Source organism: Mauremys reevesii, linkage group 21 (genome assembly GCF_016161935.1).
Source record: "Mauremys reevesii isolate NIE-2019 linkage group 21, ASM1616193v1, whole genome shotgun sequence".
NCBI lineage: Eukaryota > Metazoa > Chordata > Testudines > Geoemydidae > Mauremys > Mauremys reevesii.
This window is the reverse complement of record NC_052643.1, coordinates 5,381,415-5,401,308: the sequence shown is the minus strand read 5'-3', so window position 1 is coordinate 5,401,308 and position 19,894 is coordinate 5,381,415. Positions and strand designations below refer to the sequence as shown.

The 19,894-nt window shown below is 48.3% G+C and overlaps 1 protein-coding gene across 3 annotated transcripts in view; it reads right to left on the bottom strand.

Moving 5' to 3' along the window:
• Positions 1–4,975: 4,975 nt before the first annotated feature.
• The window catches only part of PAX7 (paired box 7), a 147,960-nt gene continuing 133,041 nt past the window's right edge, over positions 4,976–19,894 (bottom strand). For 2 of the 3 annotated variants that reach the window (XM_039509501.1, XM_039509502.1), the window contains exons 8-9: positions 12,244–12,490; positions 4,976–6,796 (exon numbers count right to left, since the gene is read on the bottom strand). In XM_039509501.1, coding sequence (XP_039365435.1) covers positions 6,681–6,796; positions 12,244–12,490 — 363 coding nt within the window. In that variant the 3' untranslated portion in view covers positions 4,976–6,680. Of the gene's footprint in view, positions 6,797–9,478; positions 9,676–12,243; positions 12,491–19,894 lie in introns of all 3 variants that reach the window. The other variant, XM_039509500.1, reaches the window with a different exon arrangement.

Genomic DNA, 19,894 nt, shown 5'->3' with positions numbered 1-19,894 from the left:
TACCCCTGCTGAGTGCCTCCAGGATCACCCTCTTGGGTTTGGCCTGTCCCTGGCTGAGCTGGTTCTTCCCCCTACCTTGCCTGAGCCTTCTTCCTGGCAGGTTCCCCAGGTTTGGCCAATGCTGTGACCTCTTGCCTGCACCAGCTCTTTCCCCACAAGCGGCTTCCAACTACTGCTCTCACAGTATTCATGCAGCTGTCTACAGAGACCCTGCTGCTACTTCCTGCTGTCCCTTTCTTCTTCCTCTCCCCTACCTGCTCCCTGGCTCTTTAAAATGGCCGGGTGCCCTCCTATTGGGAGGCAGCTAATGAGTCATAGGTGAACTGGACTGGGTCCCTCTGTGACAGGACAGTTGTCCAAAATGAGAAGTTAGTTCATCCTTTGCACCCATTCACAAATCGTTCCCTCTGCTGAGAGACAACTGACAAAGAAGCCAATTGTCGTAGTAGTTTTTGTGATGTTGGCGAGTGGAAACTGGACTAAAACAATCTCATTTCACAGACATAGTGCAAGAGTCATCAGATGATAATGAATTTTGCCCTCTATCGTCTGTATTTGATTTAGAGGTGAATTGCTCCATTCCCAATTGCCAGTCCCATGAGCCACTTATTCCATCATTTGTGATTCCCTATTAGAAACTTGAAAATACTTTCCTCCCATTGATTTTGTATTTTTCCATTTGGCAAACTCCAGTTTCTTGACTGGCACTGAAATTAAAATGGTGGCTTTTGTTCAACGACGTATTCAACTCACATACTGCCTTGCCAAGCCAAAACAAGTTTGTTTTTTGCGCAAAAAGCATTGGTTACGTCTAGGCCTGGTTGGAAAACAATTTTTTCCCCCTTTGAAAATTTTGATGCAAATGAAAATTGTTGATAAAACTTTTTGTGGAATTTTAAAGAATTTTTTTGTCGAATAACAAACAAACAAATACACAAGCAAGCCAACAGCCTTGAAAATAAAAATTGTGGCTGCCAGCAAAAAATGTATAATTTTCAACAAAAAAGAATTTTGGGTGAAAATTTCTGATTCAACAAAAAGCCATTTTCCATTAAAAAGCAACACAAAATGAAAACCCAAAAAGCTAAAAAAGAATAACAACAAAAAAACCTTTTAATGGATTTTTTTTAAATTCTAGTTAACTATTTAGAGCAGGGGTAGGCAAGCTATGGCACGCGTGCCAAAGGCAGCACATGAGCTGATTTTCAGTGGCACTCACACTGCCGGGTCCTGGCCACCGGTCCGGGGGGCTCTGCATTTTAATTTAATTTTAAATGAAGATTCTTAAACGTTTAAAAAACCTTATTTACTTTACATACAACAATAGTTTAGTTCTATATTATAGACTTATAGAAAGAGACCTTCTAAAAATGTTAAAATGTATTACTGGCACGCGGAACCTTAAATTAGAGTGAATAAATGAAGACTCGGCACAGCACTTCTGAAAGGTTGCCGACCCCTGGGCTAGAGTCTTATGTTGTGCCCATCACCATGGTATCTGAGCCCTCGCTGGCTCTGAGAAGTGTGTGGGTTAATGAACCCACTGCTGCTGAGGAGAGGTTAAATCAATGTGTTGTCGGTCCTATGAAAACAACCACTTTGTGAAAATGCATTTCTTTGCATTTCCTAATGGGTGTTAATTTGATTAAATTAGGCATTTAGGGCCGGATTTGCCCCTCACTTTCAAATGACCCTATTATTATACCAAGCACCCATAAAACCCCAAGGTTTTTGTCATGCAGCTCCCATTTGATTGTGTGTGACACACTGCGAAGTGAATTAAATAATTTCTCCAAAGACACTTTTAATTCTTTTTTTTTCTTTTAATGTATAACAGTTATGCCTGAGTTACAGAGAGACACCTACAGGCAGCAGGTAGTTAAAGCAAATACCAGTTTCTTTTTCTATTCTACTACTCCATATAGCTGAATAAATTATGGTGCGATTATATATATACACACACGCACGCACACCCACGCACGCGCACACACACACACACGCATACACATGGAGCAAAATGGCTATGAGTCAAACACAGAAGCAACATATCCGCAGTTACAAGGAATAAGGAATGTTCTATAGTGCTATGTAGATATTCCCCAGATGGGTATATGGAGGTGTTAGGGGTGATGGGGTTAAAAGCATTAAATACACAAAGTCTCTGAACAACAGGGGCTAATCTGCTGAACTGCAGAACATGGTGAGATAGTGACCAGCATGGTCTCGGAATGGTGCCGGTGGGTGGGGAGATAAAGCAAATCTGTTACTTCTTTTCCCACAAGGATCGTGTTCACAGGCCTGGAAAAAAAATCAACCTGGGAGAACGTCCATTGAATGTGTCCTTCAGTTGGTTCGTTTTTATTAAGCGCGGGATTTGTCTGGGTTCCCAGGTGTCCCTGCATCCCCATGGTTGGAATGTCTGCTCATGGCCAGTTCATTTCACTTCAAGTGACTCTGGCCAGGCATTCTCCAGGCTCCTGTGAGTCCGATGCTTGCCCGTTGCCAAGAGCCGCAGCTCCACCCTTCCTAGCGTTTCGCCTTTAGCGCATCTCTCCCTCCATTTTGCTTCCCCACTTCATCCCCCCAGTTTGTCTTTTTTTCAGCAGAACGGAGGTTGGCAATCCATAAAACAAAACAAAACAAAATCTTTTGACTTTCATACATTAACGTACCTTCAAAAAATTAAAACACAAAAAAAACCCCACCCCCCCACCCACAAAAACAAGCCCATCCCACCCCAAAGATTCTGGAATGTATTTTGAAAACACACGATATGCAAATTTCTACGGTTTGCCCCGGTTTTTTTTAAACTAGCATAGCACCTCACTGTGTTTTTAGTATATAAAAAAACGCAACTTTCTATAAACATACAGCACATGACCAGATATCCAACTAATATACATAAGTGCGAACTCAGGGAGAGGGTCAGAGGATAGCTATTCGCATGGGGCGTTTTTTTCATATTCCTCTAAGAACTCTATTTACAACAGCAGCCAGGATGTTCGTGGACTTTCTGGTGAAGGTAATTGGTAAACTGATTTCTATAACGCTGCCTCTTTTTAAGACTCTTTATCTTAGGCTCCTGCACTCTGGCTCTTAGCTTAACTGAAGTTGTCTGTTAACAACATACCCACTACTAGAACCTGCTGTATGCTGTTGAGGGCCACCTTACGGACGGGGAGCTGTTGTGTGTCTGTTGCTTTTGTATATATGCCCACACAAGTATACAAGAAAACAAGGTGGGGAAAAGAGGAAGTGCACCTTTTTGTGGGCGGGATCAGTGGTCAACCGTTTCTTGTTACAAGGTGGGTCTGTCCTGCTGGTTGTATCGTGTGGCAGGTGATGAGAAATCAGTTTAGTCAAAAATGGCTTTAATTAGTTGAAGTATAAAATGGCTTTTGGGACTTGGCATATTACTAGAGCTTTTTAATTGGCCGTCAGTGATAACAATGCTCAGTTAATGCAGGGGGCTAACATTTTCCCTCTGAACATTACATTTCCTAACAGAACCAAGACATGCCAGGCTGCAGATTTCTAGGGCATGACAGCCCTTCTTGGGTGCTTATGGGCACTTAGCCATCAATATTTTTTGCTGATTAATGCAGCTCATGGCATACAGTAATATCCCAAAATGCACATGTTCTACGGCTGCAGCAGTACTTACTGGTGTCTGTTCAAAACCCACAGGTAACCATGAGGTACTAGAGCAGGTTAAAATGGCTGTTTCAGTCACGAGCTATCTCATGGAAACACCCTAACATCTGCTTCGAGCTTCCAGATGTTCCTTTGATTCTCCAGTTTAGATGTGGTTGGGGTAATAATGTTGTTATAGTTACTGGGAGGGACAGTCAAGCCAGAAGTGGGATTCAAAAGTTGCTCTTCCTCATTTCAGATCCAAACCAAAAGCACATAACTCTCCATTTTCCTTTTCTATCACACTAGCTTTGGGCAACACCTCTTGTCTATCATATCTCAGTTCACCAGTAACCTCTAAGAAACCAGTATTCTTGTCCTCATCAACTCCCATTTTATATGCAGTATTTAGTCTTGGAAATGGCATTGTGAAATGCAAGAACTAGGAAGTTCTGTGATCCCGGGAAATTCTCCCATAGATGAGGGGAGGTTCTGGAATCACAGATCTATTTGTTGCAGAGTTGGACAAGCAAAGGAGAGATTTGGATTCTCTGTACAAGTCACTGCAGAGGAGTCTATGTGTGCAATTGTTATCAACAGCAGTGTGTGTGTATAAATAAGAGAGATGAACCTTGTGTGTTAAAATGCTTTCAGGAGCTCAGAACAACAAAGCCCAGTGAAGCAGTGGGCTGGATGAAAAGCCATGGATGGTGTCTGATGAAATACAGAGCAACACATGAAGCAAAAATCTGCTTTGACTAAGACCTGGCAATTTGCCCATGTGGGCTGCCATGTCCACGGGAGTTGGCAACTTTGTGGTTAACAATGAAATGCAGCCAAGGGCCAGGCACCAGAAAGCCTGAAACTGCCCAGAAGATGTTGCTTCAGGTGTAAAGACAAGGACTGATGGTTTGAGGGAAACGCAAAAACGAAGAAGCTGAAGGATACGGGAAAGAAATCTGCCCCCTCACCCGCCCTTTAATCACACTGGGAGGCAGAAACTAGGTCCCCCCACATCTCTCAACTCCACTGAGGGTATGTCCAATATAGACACCAGAAAGTTGTACCTGACCGACCCGGCATGCAGCATCTGCTGCCAATCCATTGAACACTGGACCTTACAAATTAGTCACTGGCTGGCACAAGATCATTTAAAGGAGAGGAGCAGGATGGGTTGTTTCAATGGCAGCTTTCCCCATCCTCTTCAGGGTGATGAGTAAACAGTAAGTGTGTTCTTGGAGGTGAGCCATTTAAATGCAGTCAGAGAGTGAAGAAAATCTAAATGTTTAGGGACCTGCTCTAGCAATTTATCGGGATGAGTGAAGATTGTTATAAATAAAAAAATAAATGGCAGAAACCCCATGTGGTTCGTGACTCATATATAACTTGTTATTCCCAGCTGGGTTTATCTGAACATTGAGTTGAGCAGGATCATGGGCTGGTACAGAGGGAAGAGTGCTGTATGCTACAGAAAAGAGGGGGGCAAGTCTGAACCAAAAAAAAAATAAATCTGAGGCCTAGAGAGAATGCAGCTCCAAAATAAAGAACACAGAAATATGAAGAGAAGGGACCAAGAGATCAGCCTGTCCAGAAAAGCACCAGATGATGGCGAAAAGGACGAGTTACTTAAGGTAAGAGACAAGTACTTATCCTGGTAGGTTGCGAAACAAAGAGGTGTGTGCGTAAGGACGCAAGAGTCTTTCCTCTGCCGTACAGTACAGCACAAATAGGTGCATTCTGTGGGTTTATGCCTCCCTCTCTCTCTGGCCAGTTGGAGACAGACTGTCGTGGTCACATTCCCACAGCCCTGTCTCCCCAGTGCGTGACGCCCACTCCAGTTTTGTGTGGCACTGTGCCTTAGCTAATGCACCTCCTCCGTCCCAGCGACTAACTTGTCACTCAGCCCTTCGCTTGACCTCTCTGACAGGCGGCTTCAGAACAAGTCTCATTTCATTTCAGTCATGTTCTAAGCAGCAGAAGGACCCAGTTCTGAAAGCTGAAGTGTCTCCAGCTAGGCCAGACACAGGCTCAGCTACAGCACCGTTGGGCAGCGCACCTCCCTTGCTGACATACACAGCCACTCTCCCTCACGGCCAGGATCAAACTCGCTGAGCGAAGGAAGGTCATTGTTCAGTTCTCACTCTGCACAATCAGACACCGCTTGGCCTAAACAGTGTCCATGCCAGCCCTCCACACGCACATGCGCCAACATTTCTTACTGAATCTCCTGCTGCTATGGGATGCAAGTGGTTTTCAGTCAGCCCCACGCCATCCTGTCAGGATCTAGTTGGTCCCTAAGAGGAAAACTGAGTGTTGCTCACACCTGCCCCCAACTTCTCCTAACCCCGCTCAGCAATTTACATTTACACTTTCCAAAGGTCCCAGGTTGGAGCATTTATAGCATCCATCGAATCCCACCTTTGCTGAGCAACATCCCTGCCTGCTTCTTCCTTGCTATCAACAGCGTGGGAGGTGGACAGGTTTGCTGTAACTTTCATTTGTTTTTTAAACACCTTCTTATATTTGGTCCAAAGGTCTTTTGGTCCCAAACGGCATCACCCTTAGTGATCAGCTTGGTTACTCCTTCTATACAACATCCACCAAGTTACTACAATAAAAAAGAGGGGGAAAATAAAAAAATATATTTTACAATGGAAAAAGAAATTCAGCGTTGACTGTGCCAACTACCGAGATCAATGGAAAGTCAGTAAGCGTGGGCAGTATGCCAAGCTGACCGGGTAGGCTGGAGGGAGGGCATGAACGTTAGGGTTAATAAATGTATCCAACCCATTGTCTCTGGCCACAGAAGGAGTCACGGTTAAAGAGGCTGGGTTGGCGTCTTAGAAGAGTGCTCGGCAAGGAACTGGATAGATGGAGAGCCCTCCCCCCCTCTTTCCCGTCTCCTTCACAGCTTGAGTTGGTGCCAGGTGGTGAGGATTTGGAAAGGAGCGGTGTCCGGGCAGAGGTGGAACCCTGGAAGGCTGCTGGTGGTGTCTTCTGCGGTGGTACCAGGTTGCTGGAGTGGGTTGTTGGCACAGATGGGCTCTTCAGTAAGCCTGGCCTGTCTCTACTGGTAGGAGGCCCAGCACGGCTGAATGTTCTCCCAGCTTCATCCTGCGCTGTGTAGACAGGCTCACATTCTTGGCCAAATAGTCGACAGCAGCTGGGGGGCGGGTGGGGGGAAAAGAAGGGAAAAAAAACACAGCATGAGGATTGGGATTTGCGGGGCATGAGGCATTTTACGTCCATTTAAAAGAGGATAATAAACAATCCCTGCCACAAGGGGAATCGCCGACAGACAGGCCCAGCCATGGGGGGAGTTGCAGACGCATGAGCCCGGCCATAGGGGGGTGCAGGAGGTGTTGTAGACACACGTGCCCCACCACGGGGAGGAGTCACAGACACATGGGCATCACCACAGAGGGAGATGGAGATGTGCATGCCCTGCTGTGGAGAAGGCTGCGTCACAGACACAAAGGGGTCCTCCGTGGTGGTTGGGGGAGAGAGACAGTCCCTGCCATTAAGTTAGTCCCAGACAGACCTGGCCACTGAGGGAATTGCAGACAGGTGGCCCCTGCCGCGGGGAGCACTCACTGATAGACAGGCCCTGTCACAGAGAGAATTGCAGACAGGCTGGCCCCGCTGTGGGGGTAGTTGCAGACACACAGGCCCCCACCATGGGAGGGGAGTCACAGACAGATAGGCCCAGGACCTGCTAGGGCGGCCTGACAGAAGAGAAAGCCCTGCTGGAGCTAAATACAGAGGTTGCATTCACAGAACTTTGCACACACATTGCTATAGATTCACTCGTCTTCCCCAAACCTAGTGAAAATGTCTGGAAAAACACAAGAATTCCCCATCTCCCATAGACAAGGGCATGTCCTGGGTAGCTGCCTAAGGATGAAGGCCGAAGAGAATGACAGCTGGTAGGAGCTCTGGGTGAGCGCAGAGATCTTCCTGCTCAACTCCCTGTGTTCCCTCACAGCCACAGAGCCCACCACTGATCTGAGTTACGCTGGTGTAAATTATTTCACTGGTTTCAATGGGGCTAGCCCAGTGTGAGTGAGATTGGAATCTGACCCAGACACTGTAGGTTGATACGTCTCTGATAGTTTCACTCCTCGCCTCCTTCCTCCCCTTCTGGGAGAAGCCTCTGCTGATCATCATCATGGAAGACACATTGGCAACTCCCGAGGTCATCCGGGGACTCTCCGTATCCCAAGTTGTGACCAAGTTCCAGCTCAACAGACCGCCCCATGGACTGAAGGGGAAGAGGGACAGGGCAGGATGGTGACACCGCTCATTAGCAGAGCTTCAGTCAAAGTCTCTCCCTCTCACTAGCTATAATGCCTCAAATTAGATTAATAAGGAGCTGGCAGGAGATGTACCATCGGTGCCAATGAGTAAACAAATTTCAGCCATCAACATCTTGTCAGATGCCTGCCCCAAAGGGGGTCCCTTCCAGACACAAATTCTTATTAGACTTGTCATATCTATTAGAATTCCTTTCACGCTTCTGCGTTCCATCACCGGCATCATTAGCATGGCTCCGGCCTCTGGGAACTGTAAGGACCACATTCATCTGGCACCCCTGCTCCACACCGGCTGGGACAGAACATGCTGTGCGTTGCCTCTGTGCATGAGTGTTCATGGCTTGGGACACGTGAGCGGCAAATGGACTCGGGCACAGGATAAAGTTACATTGAGGTGTGAAGGGCAGCATAAGGCCTATGAGGGAGTTCAGTCCCCGAGGTGGCCTACCAGCACTGGAGTCTGATGGGACCACAAGACTGGGAAATGGGGGGTGGATTGGGGTGCATGGAAGATCCCGGAAGAATGAGATTCCCATGTCCCTAGTTTGCTTGGTCCTAAGGCTTAGCCCTGTAAATTTGTGCTGTGGTGCATGTGTGTTAGGTGGGTGTGTACACGTGAGATGGGCTAGTAGACCACATTCGTTCCTGACACATTGCCCATACAATTAAGAGTGCTCTGTGTGTGTGTGTGTGTGTGTGTGTGTGTATGTGTGCTGATTTTGTGCATCCATCCTCATGTATACCCCCCCCCACGCTGACATTTGTGCAAGGCATGGGCTCTGACACGTACTTGCCGAGGGAGGAAAAGCAGGGTGAGCTGGGAATATTAATTCTCCTGGGAAATTAGTACTTTCTGAAGGTTGGCCAGAAGTTGCTCGTCCTGTTTTGGTCATCACTTGGTGTTAGAAATGTGGTGGTATTATTATTAAAAACCAACCAACTAACCAACCAACAAAAGCCACCCGTCAATCCCTTTCTACACCTCTGGGAAGGGTTCACAGGAAGTGGGTCATTCCCTGCCAGAAATCAGAGCTGGTTTAATACAGAGTGGAAATCAAAACAAAAAGAAATGCACAGGTGTGTGTACGAGTGGGACTGTGTGTGTATGCCTGGTGCTGAATACCCACAGTTCTCATTGACTCTACCAGGTATCGCATGTGCTCAGCATCTCTTAGATAGACAGATAGATCGTGTTCCCTATGGACCTGATCCAAACCCTGTTGAAGTCAATGGGCTTTTGAGCAGGCCCTGCACAGGGATCATGTATATATAGGGAAATTGAAGCTTCAAATGCATCTCATCTTAACACACGTAATGTTGGTTTGTGGCGACGGTTGCCATCCAGCATCCCACTGAAAGGCAGGAGTATTATACGGGGAACAGTTGGGCTTCACTGGCTCATGTGACTGGGAGTGAATCCAGTTCCCAGCAATGGGAAGAAGTGGTGGAGGTTGTGTGTGTGTGTGTGTGTTAAAAGCTTCTCACCCTACCTTCACCTCGGCAACAGGAAGGGACCCTTTGTGGCTGGCTACCTGAATGTCTCTGGGGAGCGCGGCACATCTGGTCTAACTCTGTCAATCGTACGAGATTTGCTGCTGGGCACAGAACGTTTGGGAGCCCGGGTTCTGATTGAAATAAACCGGAAAACGGTCCCACTGCAAACCGAGCCCGGCGGATTGCACCGTAAGCTCAAAACCAGACTTTGAAATGGGATGAAAGTCTAAACACTCTGCAGAAAAGAGGGAGACACGAGACAGAAACAAAAAAGGGGAGACAAATAAAAGAATATCAAGGGATTTGAGCGGACGGTTTCATAAACCCAGAGAGCCCCCAATAAGAATTCCGGCAGCAAAACAAGACAAGCGTTTCTTTCTCTTCTCTTCTCCTTTTTGATCTTTCCCTTGTCTTTTCTCAACTCCTTCTTCTTATTTTTAAAATGTATCCCCCCCACCCCACCCTTTTTTTTTTTTACACACATGGGGTGTGACTAACGTCCTGCCTGAAGGGATCTTTATTGGAAATACATGGTATTGGAATTTGTTTAAGATTTTTATCAATAGCACGTGTGTCCAGCCTCGCATCCAGAAGTGAGGGGAAGGTCAAGGGGTCGCAGATCAAGCTCCCTAAAAACAAAAAGAGGAGGGGCGAGGGGGAAGCTGCTATTGATCCTGTCTGCCGCCACAGCCGGTTCTCATTTAGCCATAGAAGTTAAAGACATTAAAGGGCTGTGACGGAGAGGGGAATAAAAAGCCACGGCCGAATGGAAGGAAAGGTCACCGAGGACAAGCCATGGGCGAGCTGGAGAGCTAGGGAGGAAGAGGATGCACCTTTAACCCATTGCGGGTCGCTCTCTCACAACACACACTTATTATTAGTTTAACACCGGCAGGTGAGCCCTCTGCCAGGGTCTCTAGCGTTTCTGTGACCCAGCCGTTCTAGAGGTGAAACCGACCGTCCCAACCGCTGACTTTTGAGCCTGATCTGTAGCCCATGGAAAGACTCCACTCGATTTCGGTGAGCCTTGGCTCAGGCGGCAGATCTTTGACACCAGCCTCGCCTCAGGGGCAAGCCGGGATGCTCAGGATGCCTTACACAGGCTTTGCTGCCGAGATGAGCCAGTCCCCCAGCCCTCAAATCTTGGGGGCTCAAATAAGTCACAGCTGGGTTCGGGTCCACATCTAAATTTCACAACAGTTTTGAGTGTGTTCACACCCAGGATTCTGACTCTGGCCTATCTCTGAGTTTCCTAGAACCAAACCTGGCTGACAAGGTTTTGCCAAACCAAGAATCCCCACTGTTGCCCAGTGGTAGTAGCAGAAGTCACAGATTCCCATACCAAACCCTCTCTCTCTCTCTCTCTCTCTTTCACACACACACACACACACACACACACACACACACACACACACACACACACACACACACCCTTCCAGCATTTTTCTTGACTGAAGCAACAAGTGAGGTTTGATGGGCCAGGCCTGCCTTGGTCACAAGGAAAATGGTGGGCTGGAGACATAAAAGGCCCAGTGGCTGTGAGGCACTGGAACTGGCACCAGGCTTGGAATGGCCACTTCAATTCCACCAGGGCTGGGACTCCTGGTTATGATGTCGCCTATGAAACACACACATGCCTGGCAATTTCCCCCCATCAGCACTGATTTCAAAAGACCTCTGTATCAGCCACTGGGTGGCCATTTCCCATGCTGTCCTGAGTCAATATTTCTGGAAGGAGACTCCCAGAAGGGACATTTCAGGAGAATCTGGGGACAGGTAGTGTGGTTGTAACATTTTCACAGTCAGCAATTTCTGAATGTTGGGAAAGGCGTGTTACCTCCATTCATCCAACCACTCATCCTCATCCTTGAGGTCAAATTGATGCCATAGCAACAATAATTCCTATGCAAATTTGGAAGCGGGTGGTTGCATTAAAAGCACCCGAAATTCCAGAACCTGTACCTGCTAACGGGGTGTCTAATTCATAATGAAAAGGCTAGAGAAACTCTCTCTCTTTCATTTTTGTTTCTTTGCTGCTTGGATTCTGTTCCCAATAGGGCTGCATGTGCAGTAGCAAAGTGGCCACGACCCCACCTCCGTGTGTTTGGCATGAGTCTCCTGCTTGAGGAAGCCCCAAAGGTGAGAGGGTTTGTCACCTTAAGTATCTATCTGATGGAACCCTTGGTAGTTTAAAGAGATGGTGGGGGTGTTGGCAGCTGGGTCAGAACTGAGTAAAGGGGACTGTGAATTGTTTGACTGGGATGGTTTTGGCAGCTGAGGAGCCGTGGTGTGCATCACATGCGTTTTTCTAATGATCGATTCAAGCTGTGCTGATATCCGCCCTATATTTTTATTGACAGGTTGGGTTGGTGGGCTAATGCCTGTGCAGCTGAGCTCGGTCCCTTGGCTAGGGATGTCATGTCTACATCTCCTTGGACAGAAGCAGGGTCACCATGATGTAGGGCCTCTGAGGGTGCAGGAGTAGGAGATGGGGAAGCAGAGGGATCCCGGAGGTACCCCTCCTTCTCTTACAATATACATATTCCTATTTAATATCTTTCATTCAGACTTTTCCAATAGATGGCAAGTGAGTGGGGGACCCTGTACAGAGCACGGAAAGAGCGGGACAGTGTCTGTTTGCTTAGTCCCTAAAGAATGATTCTCTGTACAGATGACATCCATGGGAATCCATTCCTGAGTGCAGAGCCAACACCCCATCTGACTGCTGGTTCCAATACCCCAACTCCTCCCACACCTAACTCTGCTTAAGTCCAGCCGAGTCTCTGGTGGGCTCGATACTCACTTTGTCCATACTGTCCGTACTGGTAGCTGGCCACGGGGTCCACGCTATAACCGGTGGTGCTGTAGGTGGGAGGGCAGTAGGACTGCGAGGTGGGGAGGCTGTCAACAGACTTGATGGAGTCGCTCCGCTGGCTGCAGCTGGCGGAGATGGAGTTGGTGGTATCCAAACCACCGTGGAGGGGAGAGATGGAGAAATCAGCCTGGGGCTGTGGCGGAACGCCACTCGGGTTGCTTAGGATGCTCATCACCTGGGGAAGCAAAGGGGGAAAGCATTGTCGATGGGCACATGAACAGAGCATGCTTAGACCCAGCAGGATCTGCCGCCAAGTGGCCTTGTGACAGCCAATATCTATGGTGGCTTTTAAGTCAGTTTACGTTTGCCAAACGGTGCCAGATTGAAGACCCTGGAGGATAAAGTCAAATAAAGATAGAATAAAGGTCATCAGATTTCTGCCATCTTGGGCTCCCATCTGAACCAGATCTGAATAGTAAGCTCCCGCTTTTGGATCCAACCTGGAAGAGCAGGTTTTGATCTGGGGATGTGAATTCACCCACCCCCTATTCAAAAGCACAGGTAAAGGAAAGGGGGTTAAATTGCTGGTAGTAGCTCAGCCCATCTCAAAATTAAGGCTGCACCTAAATGATCTTCCCACTTTGGGACTGTAACCACAGTTGGTTCATTTTGCAGAGAAAATGCCTGTTAGAAGAGAGGGGTTTGTAAAGCAAACGGGACCAGGATGGAGTGAGTCAGTTTGCCTACAGGGCTGGGAACCAGGGCCCTGATCCTACAAACCCTTGTGCACCTGCTTCACTTTACTACCCCAGGCAGCCCTATTGAAATCAGTGAGGTTCCTCGCGGTTGTAGCGTGTGTCAGTGTTTGCAGGCCGGGAGCTGAGGACCAGGAGCCGAGGGGAGGAGAGGCGTCTTTGACACATCTGGGCTGATCCCGTCACCCGTCACCGGGTAAGTGCAGGCTTGCGGCGTTTGTGCTGGCAGCTCGCCCGGGGTGGGGGGCGGGCAGCGGTCACCTCGGGAGCCAGTGTGGAGCTCGAAAGCAGAAATGTCGAAAATCTCCACATTTAGCATAACCTTATTGACATCAATTAAAGTGGCAAATTGAAAATATTTGCAGCCCAGCGAGAGGCAGAACAAGCCCTTTATCCCCTGCCGGTGGCCTGGGGAGCTATTGTGCAGAGGGTTCATTCTTCAGAATGACACAAGAGGGGATTCCATAGAACAGCGATTTCCCTCTCTACTCAACCCCATCACCCTCCTCCCCTCCCTCGCTAAGGCAGGAGCTTATCCTGAATGATGGGGGGGGGGGCGGATTGACATTTGCTTTTCCACCCTCCCCCTTCCCCGGAAGGACTCAGGAGTCCAGCAACGACCCTTTCCCTGGATGGAGTGTCACCTCCCGACTCGGGCAGGCTGAGCCCCTTCTCGGGGATTTGTCTGAGCGTTGGATTCACAGATCGGCAATGGCTGGCCCCCTGTGGAGAAGGAGGTGATGGGGGATTGGAGAGGGTGTCATCTTATCAGCTGGAAAATCAGTATAACCCCCATCCCTGCGGTCTACTGGGCTGGGGGTTCAGAGTTCCTCCTCTTCCTCGCACATTATTTCAGCCCCAGGCTTTGAGAGGAAGGGCATCACAAAGCCAGCAGCAGTAACTGCTCTCTCTGCTAAAGCCCTGCATATACTGTACAGAGCTGTCCATAGAGGTATCATCGAGGACGTCATCGTCTTTTCCCACAACGGGATGTGAACCCTCCTGCACCATGGCTTACGCCAGCCTGTAGCTATTGGGGATTGGCAAGGAAATTTCTCTGGGAGCAGGTTAGCCCGTAACTGCTACTGCAGGGTTTCTTGCACCTTTCTCTGAACCAGCTGATACTGGGGACAGGTTGCTGGACGAGACAGATCACTGGCCTAACCCAGAACTGCAAGTCCTATATTCTTGGGCCATCCCTCTGGCTCCGGACGCATACTGCAGCCTTTGATTCCAGAAACACTACAGAAAAGGGGGCTCTTCGCCCTGGGATCCCAGGGATTTCCATCATCTTTGTCCCAAGGAGGATAGCACAGGCCCCTGGAACTCTAACAGTCTCAGCTGGGAGCTCAGCTGATTTCAGATGATAGGACGGACTAATGCAGTGGTGTCAAACTCCTGTGGTGGAAAGGGCCAAATTCCACTTTAAGTCCTGGCCCGGATGCCCAATGGGATCAGCGGTAGCATCTGGCCTTTAAATGCTAACTAAACTTTGAGTTACTGTTGGATCCCTCGGTAGAAAAATAAGTCTCCCTTTGGGCCACTACTATTTCTGCCCTTCCCTTCTCTTCTTTCCCCACCCTCCTTTCTCCCCTTCTTCCTTGTCTTTGTGTCTCTCCTCTGCTCTTCCCTCTATGTTTCCTTACAGCAACACCTGTTTCCAACCTCCTGGGGCGTCTCTCCTACCCCCTCCCACATTCCCCCTGCTGAAACGATCAGCTCTGCAGTAGTTCATCTTGATGTTCAAGTGTGATCATTTGAGTTTGACGGTCTAATGAGCTTTACCGGGGACTGGGGATTTTACACCTCTCTGAGCCATTGTTTCAGGCTCTCTGAAGACTCAGGAAGGCGACACTGCATGGGTTTTCCTTCAGTTCATATTTGGAAGTGTTCTTCACCATCACGAAGGTCAGAAACCGGCTTTTTCCCTTTAAACAGACGCTGAGATTCTGCTTTAAGTGGAATCTGACTAGGACATGCAAGTCATATAAATACATCAGGTGGGCTGGATCAGGCTGGCAGGCTGCCTGTTTGACACCCCTGGTCTAGTGTAACCTGATTTCATATGGTACGGCAGGAGCTTCCTGACTAGGTGAATTGGCTCAGAAGGAACTGATCATCAATGGCTATTTATTATTATACATATATCTAGGGCACCTGCCCCAGGCATATGTGGGGCCAGACTGAGATATTAAATTCAATTCATGGCTAGGATCAGGTGCACAAATGGCTGGTGTTAATTATTTTTGGAAAGCATTCGCTCAGTTATCTGACGGCTAAGCTATCACCTCCTCTCTCCTCCTGCTCTCCTTAGTGAGCTGTCCAGGCCTCGCAGTGCTGTACGGCTGAAGATTTGGTCCTAGTATAAACCCAGAGAGGTTGCGTGTAGAAATCATGTGGAACTGAGCGGTTTTCTTTCACTTTGAGGTTGAGGGATTCTATGAGCTTTCAAAACCATAAGGTGACGCGCGGGCTGAGCCTCACTTGCACTCCGGCAGCGTAAAAGGGCCTCAGCGTGGGTGCCAGTTACATCTACACTCACTTTCAGGCCCTGTGACGAGACGGAGTGAAGTGAAGTGGTCTTAGTGTAAACAAGACTCAGGCCCACAGTATCCCAACCTGTGAGAGTTGAAACCGGAGAAAAGTGAGGGTGACCTGATGTCCCGATTTCATAGGGACAGTCCCGATATTTGGGGCTTTTTCTTACCCCCCAGCCCCTGTCCTGATTTTTCACACTTGCTGTCTGGTCACCCTAAGAAAAGCCGGCACAAATCCCTGCAAAAAACCACAGCCAAGTTTCATGCAGCTGAAGCCAAGACTCCTGCGCTCGGTTCCCAGCTCTGCCCCTGACTCTCTGTGACACCTTGGGAAAGCCACTTAACTTCTCTAAAGTTTCCCCATTGCAAAATATCTCACAAGGGTGTCGAGATCCTGAATTCATACATGCCTGTAAAGAGCTCTGAGATCCTAGGACATAAGATGCTGTGGGACAGAAGGGCAATTACTGTTATTATATTAGAAGCCAAGAGGATCCCAACATATCAGCACCCAGAGGAGACTGTGGCATCATTGTGAAGCTCTGTGCCCCATGCACTACATACCCAGGTACTCTTAGGCAAACAACATCAGCCAAAAAGACAGCAGTGTGTTCTAGACGGATGCTCCCACATGGATCTAAGGGTAGAAGGGGGGTGGTGCGTTTCAGGTAGTGGGCTGGTACCAACAGCTCTATCAGAGTCACGGTGTGAGCTTGGACAGATCTCTCAAACTCTCCGTTCCAGGGTTCCCCATCTGTGAAATGCTTTTTTTGGTCTGTCTTGTCTATTTAGCCTGTGAGCTTTGTTGGGGCAGGGATTGTCTTGTCCTATGTGTTTGTACAACCCTAGTACATTGGGGGTCCTTATCTCGTCTTGTAACAGAAATAACGAGAGGTGGACCCTGGATTCTTACACCCCAGCTGACATCATCCATCCACCGTTGACCACCCTCCACAAGAGGGGGTGGAGAAGAGGTCTCCAGCCTGGGGGCAGGCCAGCACTATCTGGCATTTCACGCCAACTGGTGCAACTCATTTTCCAGCAACCTTTTGAACTTGGGGAAGTTGAGGGCAGATGGAGTAATCCCCTTCTTAAGAATGCAAAGTCCTTTTACCTTTCCTTCCTTGACCTTCCTTTCCTATAATTTATTACTTCTTGGTGCATTACCATCACTAACTAAAAATCAATACCCACTCCACATCTGTAAGGTTTTATCTGGAGGGAAATCTGTTACCTGTCAATCATGGCAAGGGACAGCGTTGCCTTTTCCTCCCTCTTGTCAATCCCTGCCCCCCCCAATCTCCTTTTCCTTTTCTGCTGCCCCAAATCAGTCACAGGCTTGGCGTGAGCTTGCACTCCATGGTGCTTTGGCCTCACTTCCACCTTTTTAGGAGCCTGCTTGTGATGGGGGAAAGGAGGATCTCAGTGTGTTGGGGGGTCACTGAGGATAAGGTAAAATGGAGCCTCCTGGATGAAATAATAGGCCCCTCCTTTCCCGCCACTGCCCCCCCCCCATCGTCTCTACAGTTCCCCCCCGGGACGTTTCATCACTCTCTCCTGTACTTTAAAAGAAGGGGAGTTTAAAAAATGTAATTAATTCCCTCCATTTCTGAGCTGGCCCTCAGGGCCTCTGGCCGTGGAAACTGTAGCCGGGGAAATGTGCACCCTTTATGATAAACGAAGGCGGCTTTGGAAAGTGCTGTGCAATTAGGAGCCTCAATCTCTGCAATCGGGGCTCCAGATTTGGAGGTTTGGAGATTGGGTGGGGGGTGTTGTGTGTCGTGGGGGAGGAGTTTGAGAGGCAGCGATGGGGCGATATTTTTTTATATACCAAAGGGAGCGGGGGCGGGGAGGGGAGAGAATATTATGTAAGTTTCAGGCTTTGTAGAAATGTGAAGAAAGACAACCCCCAAATATCCCCTCCCTAAAGTTAACTCTAGGGACCCCTGCAGCACCCTGAGGCTGGAGTCGCTGCTTTTGGCCGTGTCTTGTTTTCACTGATATTCTCCCTCCCACTCCAGCTGCTCATTGCCAGGCTGGGGAAGGGCCAGGTTGGCAGGGCCAGTCCTCGCCCACCTTACTCGGTGTGGAAAGGGAGTACAAGCTTAGGGTGCTCACACCCTGTGAACCTTGAGCCAAATCCCCATCTGCTTCCTTCCCAACACAAAAGTGCCTTTATGGCAACTCCACACACAAACCCGCCCGAGCTTCTAAGGCGCTAGAAAATGGGTCAGAGAAGCACAACGTGGAAATCTGGCAGCTGCACGATGACTGACCTTTCCTTTGGGAGGCAGTGCATTGGGGCGCACTGCCACAAACTTTTAAACAAACAGGATTGGGATCCACCATCCCTCACTCTGGAGAGGAGACTGGCCGCAATGAATATGAAGGGGACTCCTCATTGAGGCTGCTGGACACAGACTCACTCTGTGGTTCTCTCTAGTTCTCATCCTGGCTAACAGCTTGCGCTGGCTAGTGTCATTACACAGGGTCTGGGGAAAGCAGCCATGAAAGGGGCTGCAGATATCCTGCAGGCAATCACTCCATCTAGTTCTGTACTTTGTCTCTGGCAATGGCCAATATGACACTGGCAGACCAGGTGCCAGCTCATGCTAAAGCCTCAGGCCAATTCACTTCTGAATTCGCCTAGATCAAAGCGATTGTTGAATGTATCAGAGTGTATTTGGTGTTTAAACTTCAGGAAAAATAATGGGATGTTACTTGCATTGTTTTCATGTATCTGTATCCTGTAGCAAACATTTACATTGGGTAGATCCCTGAAACAAAATAACCCATCAAAGGAGAAAGAAGCCTTGTAGAATGCAAGTGAAGAACTTGAACAGAAAAGAGCCCATTTCAAAGCGAGTGGCCACTGTGGGTGATGGTTGGAGGTCAAAGACTCGAAACGCATTCCTCACCCTATGCCATCAAAGGAAAAGCCCATGTGGGTAGTGACCCTGTCAGCTTGTTTTCTGTGAGAAGACGCTAGATGCATGGATTCAAGGAAAGATCTTTCCTCTCTGGACTGTTTGGACTCTTACAGGGAAGTGTACCAGATGCAAGGCGGAGATCCCCAGAGGCAATCTGGGTACCCTGAAAAGACTTTTGGAGGATGGGCTGTTTATCGCATCACTGCCACCACTTGGAGTTTCAAACTGAGACTCACCTGTGCATTATTTTACCTGCTTTAACCTCTCAATAACTCTCATTTCCTTTTCTTAGCTAATAAACCTTTAGCTAGTTTACTCTAGAATTGGCTGCTAGCGTAAGATCTGACGTACTAATTGATCTGGGGGAAATGACTGGTCTCTTGGGGCTGGGAGCAACCTGATGTGGTGTGATTTTTGGATGGAGTGACCTTTTATCACAAAATCCAGTTTGTCTGGGTGGCAAGATAGGCTGGAGAATCTAAAGGGACTGCCTGTGACTCCGTTATAAGACCAGTATAGCGCTCCAGGAGTTCACATTTGTTTCTGGCTAATTATGAACATGCCACCAGTTTGGGGTGTCTGCCCTGGTTTTTGATAGTCTGCTCTGAAGTAGGCATTCACAGCGTGACCGCCCACTTTTGATATTGCAGAACAAGGCAAGAAATTCCTCCCATAATGCACCTGACCAGTGGGGGAGAAAAGGGCTAACATCAATTCCTTCCTGACCCCAGAAGATAGTCAGCTTATACCTTGAAGCATGAGGTTCGATTGCCGCATCATAGTCCTACATTGCCTCGCTACAAACGTTAATGATGGCCAGAAAATTATCCAGCCCCCTTCAAAAATCTCACCATTGTGAAAATTATATCCACGGTGTGCAGGGAGGGTCAAAACAGGTGGCTGGGTGCCAACAGATCTGGATTCCGTTTCCAGGTCTGCCACTGACTCCCTGTATGCCCTTACCTAAGCTATGTGGGAGAGGTAGTGTGACCTAATGGTTAACACACAGGCTTGGAAGCCAGGAGACTCGGCTTCTATTCCCAACTCTCTCATTGGTTCACTATGTGATGCTTGGGCAAGCCACTTAACTTCTCTTGGCCTTTTACAAGGGAGGATAATAACAGATCCAGGGATGAAATTTGTGGTATCAGGGCATGTTATTGTTGTTGTTATCACAAAGGTGGGACTCCAGTGGGCAGCTCTGAGGCCCCTGCTCTCCCTGAAGCGTGGTGCCATGGTTTGTAACATTACTTCCAGAAGAACAAACACCAGAATGTGGCACTCAGGGGGCAGAAAAACAATTGAGGGCTTGGATTGCCAACTCACTGCTGCTACAATACCTCTCCCAGGCACAGAGACATCTGGAACCAACTTGTGCACATTCAAATGGTGACACCAACCAGCAGCAGGTCAGTAT